At 38.4% G+C, this 6,123-nt stretch overlaps 1 protein-coding gene across 2 annotated transcripts; it reads left to right on the top strand.

Moving 5' to 3' along the window:
- The first annotated feature begins 398 nt into the window (after window positions 1-398).
- Window positions 399-3,055, top strand: LOC149412346 (uncharacterized). 2 transcript variants are annotated; one of them, XM_089645747.1, is made up of 5 exons: window positions 399-762; window positions 908-1,109; window positions 1,199-1,279; window positions 1,456-1,530; window positions 2,340-3,055. In XM_089645747.1, the coding sequence occupies exons 1-5, from the start codon at window positions 592-594 to the stop codon at window positions 2,702-2,704; spliced, it is 894 nt and encodes a 297-aa protein (XP_089501873.1). In that variant the 5' UTR covers window positions 399-591; the 3' UTR covers window positions 2,705-3,055. The 2 variants fall into 2 exon arrangements, with proteins under 2 accessions (XP_089501873.1, XP_089501872.1); XM_089645746.1 differs by having other exon boundaries at window positions 1,193-1,279.
- The last annotated feature ends 3,068 nt before the right edge of the window (window positions 3,056-6,123 follow it).

Genomic DNA, 6,123 nt, shown 5'->3' with positions numbered 1-6,123 from the left:
GCTATGAATCCTGCGAGGCTCATATTGAACACATCGATATTTGTGCATAATCTATTAAAGGTGCTACAGCTTTTTCTTATAAATACATTTTCAAGATAATTAGTATTGCTCTTAGGAATATAAAATGTGTCCGGAGATCGAGTTACTCTTAATGGACATTTGAAATGAATATTTTGTAAAAGGTATGGGCTATCAATAAAAAAGTGGACTATCTTATATAGCATTACTAGCACCCGTATTCAGAGTCGATCCTTAAAGTTGTCTAAGTCAAGTGTCAGCCTTACCTAAGCAAAGGTAAGAACCGTCCTTACCTTTAATGCTTCTATACAGAGTCCACACTTTGAGCTTCCTTTCATCAGGTAGAGACCTTTTGTCTACGCCGAAAGAAAGGTGTGACGTCATCCGAAACTTGTCGATGTCCTGCTTCTACGGAAACAACATGCCCCGTTTTGGGACAATCTGTGTGTTTATCTATGCTGTTGTCTATGGATTTAGTTCAAGCGTCTGTCGTAAATAAGTAAATAACATCGGCCTGTCAAAAGTCTCTGTTACATCTTCAGTTGAGTGTCTCGAAAGTTTCCTTTTTAAACAATGAATTCTCGTATTATAATCACGCCGAGTGAAAGGCAATGTTTATTAGATTTAATAAACACATATCCTGCCGTTGCCAGCATTTCGACTAATCATCTGCAACTTGGCGAGAAGAAAAATGCGTGGGCCAAGTTGACAGATGATTTCAACTCAATCGCCGGCAATCAAAAGGTTTGTATCTTTTGTAATTGAAATACTAACTAGCCATCACGCCGTTTCCCCACAGGGATACTCTTTTTTCATTCATATACATACTCTTCTATTGTTCCGATTCCGTAATACTATTATAATACTGTATTATTGAATTCCTTCTTAGCGGACCCAAGCGCAGCTTAAGAAATGCTGGGACAACATTAAGTCAAAAAGGAAGATGGAGCTCTGCGAGGAAAAGAGGAGCAGGATGAAGACGGGAGGGGGCAGGCTGTCGCCAACTGTCTCTGATGAGCATCATCCCGTTGACAGCGTGCTGGACTTGGCCACCAACGTTGAACTGAGCTTTAGCAACGACAGCGATCGCGGTTAGTTTAAGAAAGTTATGTGAAATATTTTGGCTACTTGTTTATTTAACTTTGACCTTATTTCTTATAAAGTATTGTTTAAGTTTCAGATACCGCTGTGCCCAGCACCAGCACGTCTGCTTTATTCAGCATGCCATGGACTGACCAGTCGACGGAAGTGCCGGTGTTTGGTAAGTCAATTTTTGATAATATAATTGATTCTTATCAATTCAAAATGTGATTTGTTGTTAGATGGTAGTGTTCGCATTTCTCTGTAGGAACTTATTACATAATTTTATCAGTTGTCATGCTAAATCTTAAATAATTTTCGAGATAGAAATATTGCAAAAGTGTTTTTAATTTTCAGATATAACAAAAACACCGGAGGAAAGTTCAACGCCCCAGCTCAAGACGAAGACACGTCGCATTATAGCCAAGAAAGGTGACTATATTTACCTCTCTATTTGCTGTGATTACTTGCATTTTCGTACAAAGGTTCAAATAATGCTCGGAGTTCGGAGAGCTTTACTTTAACCTCTCGTTTTCCACCATAAAGAAAAAGGGGCCCTGTTGAAAATGCTGTGTGGGGAATGTTTTTGAGGAAGGAGTGAAAATGGGTCTTGAAGAGACCAATGTTGTAGGAGGGAGGAAAAACAGAGGCCAGCAAATCGTTCCACAGCCGAGCTGTTGATGACAAATGTCATCCGTGTACATGCAATGAATATGCTAATATCGATCACTTCGTCGGTAATCTGGCCTCATACAAAAGATGCATTAAACTTAATTTGTTTGCTAGTAGGTACCACGATAATACATCATGTAAACATAATATGCCTACCAGTACTGCACTCCAAAACTATTTAATGTACTAGAAATCATAGGTACTTGAAAAATTTATCAAATCGGATGACATAATCCAGGATTTCTTACTTTTTATATTTAAATCTTTGTGGGTACCTTTTAGAGATAATTTATATTTCTACATTTTTACTGTTTTTTTTCTTACTTTAAATTTTAATTTTTACTTGTAATTTATAGTTTGCACTTTATATTTACTTTACACTTACTTACTTTACTGTGTAAATAAATAAATATGTTGGGCGCGTGTTTGGCGTGTTTCCCGACTGTGCACTATGTCATGGGGCACAGAGTGTTATTTACACAAATAAACCTGTTATTTACATTGATGACTAATCAGCTTGCAATTTTGTGTTGTTTCACTAATCAGCTTGTAATTTTGTGTTGTTTCAGACTTGATACCATCTAGTGGGCAGGTGGTTCGGGACGAGGGCCAAGTGCGTTGCCTCAGAAGCACCAATCTAACAAAGTACGATGAAGAAATGCACGTAGTAAGGATGGAGACTGCCCGGGAGCAGAGAGAGACTGCCCGGGAGCAGAAGGAGACTGCCCGGAAGCAGAGGGAGACTGCCCAGGAGATTGCCCGGGAGCAGATCGAGACTGCCCGGGAGCAGAGGGAGACTGCCCAGCAGATTGCCCGGGAGCAGATCGAGACTGCTCGGGAGCAGTCGAAAGGAGCTCGTCTGCAGAACGAACTTATAGAACTACAAATAAGAAGAGCGAAGGCAGAATTGGAAAAAGAGCTCGCCAATAAATAAATATGAATAAAAAATATATTAATCTCCAATAAATGTTTTATTTATTTTCCATTCTGTTTCAATTTTTTTGATAATGGACATTATTAATACATACATAGGTATATATTTAAGATAAACCCTTGTGCTCTTTCATAATTCAATACACAGCATAATTATAACATATTATAAAAAATATGACTTCACTACTCATTACATTAGATAAGGTGTCCTTTCACAGCATGACATTACACAGCACAATTACTATGCATTAAAAAATATGACTTCATTAGTCATAACATTAGATATGGTGTCCTTTCACAGTTCAATACACAGCACAATTACTATACATTATATATGGTGTCCTTTCACAGTTAATTACATAGCACAATTATTATACATTAGATATGGTGTCCTTTCACAGTTCATTACACGGCACAATTACTGACGTCACTATTCATTACATATATGGTGTCCTTTCACAGTTCATTACACATCACGTAAAATGTCTTTGGATAAATGCATCTCTTATCGTTCTGCCTGAAGCAGACTGCACCACCGAATTGACAGGTATATTTATACCCTCAAACCGCCCAAAATGCTGGTCGTTTGACGATATACATAAATTATGCAAAATGGCACACGCAACGATAATGTTTGTAGTATTACTTAGTTTATTTTCTAATTTCCTCCTCAGACAAGGAAATCTCCTCTTCCATACACCAAATAATCTTTCGACTACATTCCGTGTGGAAATTTGCGCCTTATTATATTTTTCTTGCCCTTCATTTGCAGGATTTAATACTGGTGTGAACATATAATTTGTCTGGCCATATCCGCTGTCCCCGAGAAGAATGCCTGTAATCCTTTTCTCCTCAAACTTTAGGCGGCACGCGCTGTTTTGAAATATCCTGGAATCGTGGGTAGAACCAGGCCACCTGGCAACTATGTCCAAAAATTCCAAACGTGGACCTGACACAGCTTGCACATTCAAGGAGAACCATCCTTTCCTGTTGCGAAAAGATTCCCCTATTGTTCGGCTTGGGCTCTTGATGGCAATGTGTGTACAGTCAATACATCCGACGACTCCTGGAAATTGGGCTCTTGAATAGAAGAGTTTCCGATTTTCAGCGTAGTCCTGGGGCCGTTGAGGAAAATGAATAAATTCAGTTATCCGTTGCGCCAATCTGGAGGAAATCTTTTGCACTACTCTGCTGGAGGTTGGTTGGCTCAGTTTGTGTAGATCTCCCGCAACAATCTGGAATCATATAAAAATATGTAGGTAGTTAACGAACATTGAAAATAATACAAGATGAACACTCCATCTAGATATTTTGTACATCTAAGGGCATCTGGTTAATTTTAGGTTGACATCATGTTTTCATTAAATAATATATGCATTCTTTCATTCTTTGTCGATTTCAAATCAGTACAGACATAATGTAAATAACAAGTTTCAGCATCACAAAATGTAATATTTTCGTTTCACAAAAGTAGAACATAATTTGACAATAGATATCTAGTAAAAAAGACGCATTTACCTGATAATTACCAGTAGCGTAGAATCGCAGCGCGATAGCTACCTGAATAACAGGAGGTATGGGCAAGCCTCTATTATTAACTAAAGCGTAATTCGGAAATAATAGAGGAATTAATATATGCATTACAGTTGTTTTCTCCAACCGATAACGATCCTTAAATTGCCGGTCACTGTAAAACTCCACGGAATTTTCAAAATCGCGTAAATAACGCCGCACGCTGCCCATATTGTCCGTGCCAACGTCGTCACGTGTATTGTATGGATCAACGATGTAATCCAAAAACTCGTTATCCATTTCCATGATCTCCATTTCCATAATCTGCATCTCCATTGTTTTATGTTTTCAACAGCAACAACCGCAACAACTGGGAACAAATCACCGACTTAGCAAGGCAAAGGTACCCTACCCACCAACCTCGAGTTTTGACAGCTAAAAGTCAAAGTAAGCAAGTATGCGCGTGCGCAGTGTCGTAGAGACTTCCATAGTGACGTCTCTGAATACAAAATTTTTTGAAATCTTGAGAAAGGTAGCTTCCTTACTAAGTGACGTCACACCGACTTTAGGCGTGTCTCTGAATATAAAACGGTGTTTTTTAAAGGAAAGGAAGGTTTCTTGAACTAAAGGATCGACTCTGAATACGGGTGTGAGTCTTTGATATCTCGGCGTTGATCAAGAGTTTTAAGGTTCATGGACACATTGTTTTCATCATTTCGCATGCGATAAGAGACATATTTCAAAAACTTTTTCTGAACTCTTTCTATGTTTGATTTATATGTAGAACTATGAGGGTTCCACACTGTTGATGCATACTCTAGGTGGCTTCGGACGTAAGATATGTAGAGAATCTTAAATGTTTGTGGATTTTTGAAAACTGAACATACTCTAAGTATAAATCCCAGCATTTTCAATGCCTTCGACGTAATATGCTCGATATGAGATTGAAAAAGAAGCTTACTGTCCATTAAGACTCCAAGATCTCTAATCACATTAACCCTGTTTAAGAGTTTTTTTCTAATTTTGTAGGGATATAATATTGTGTGTTTCTTTCGAGAGTAAGAAATGACGCTGCATTTGTCTGCATTCAAAAGAAGGTGATTTTTTAAACAATATTCATTCACCAGAAAGTCAAGGTCATGCTGGAGTTCTATGCAATCCATCTCAGACTTGATGATTTTGACTATCTTTTTGTCATCAGCATATAAGTAAAGCTGAGAATTACGGATAATTTTGCTAACGTCATTCATAAAAATATTAAATAAAAGGGGGCCAAGGTGAGATCCCTGGGGTACTCCTGAGGTTACGGGCACGAAACTAGAGCAAAACCTGGTGTCGCGAAGCTGCGACTCCACTATATATTTTAGAGGTGGTGTGATATGCCACACGCCCAAAGGACCAGTCCCAAACTACTCCGAATGATAGGTATGGGACGATATATGCATCCGACAAACCCGATGGACAGTGCAATAATCAAAGGTATAAATCTGGGCTTCTGGAGCACAAGATAAGCCCAGATTGGAATGCAGGAAAGATGGACTCACCCGTTGATGACTATCACACGTCTTCAGGAGTATTAGTTGATTTCACTTCACAATTTATATGTATATTCGCCCTGTCTCATATTAATTATCACTCCGAACTCTGATAAGCAACTGACACCACTTGTCAGATTTCACATGTGTCGCAACAATATTTTTAATATGGTGACATTTTGGGATGGGTAAAAGGGTAGGTAGGACATTTGCAGGATTTGGTATTGACATTACACTTGTCCATTAAGCCTGTGGATGCATACCTAACAATCCCATATATATTGCGCGAACATTCTCCCGGCGTTGAAAGTACCTTCCGAAATTTTAAGTACTTTCAAATAAAGTAAAGAATTAAATGTAAAACGAAGTAAGA

The sequence above is a fragment of the Hesperophylax consimilis genome, chromosome 23 (assembly GCF_061612785.1).
Source record: "Hesperophylax consimilis isolate HC1 chromosome 23, BYU_Hcon_1.0, whole genome shotgun sequence".
NCBI classification, from domain to species: domain Eukaryota; kingdom Metazoa; phylum Arthropoda; class Insecta; order Trichoptera; family Limnephilidae; genus Hesperophylax; species Hesperophylax consimilis.
Note: the sequence above shows the minus strand (reverse complement) of the source record. Positions and strands in the feature narration are given on the sequence as shown.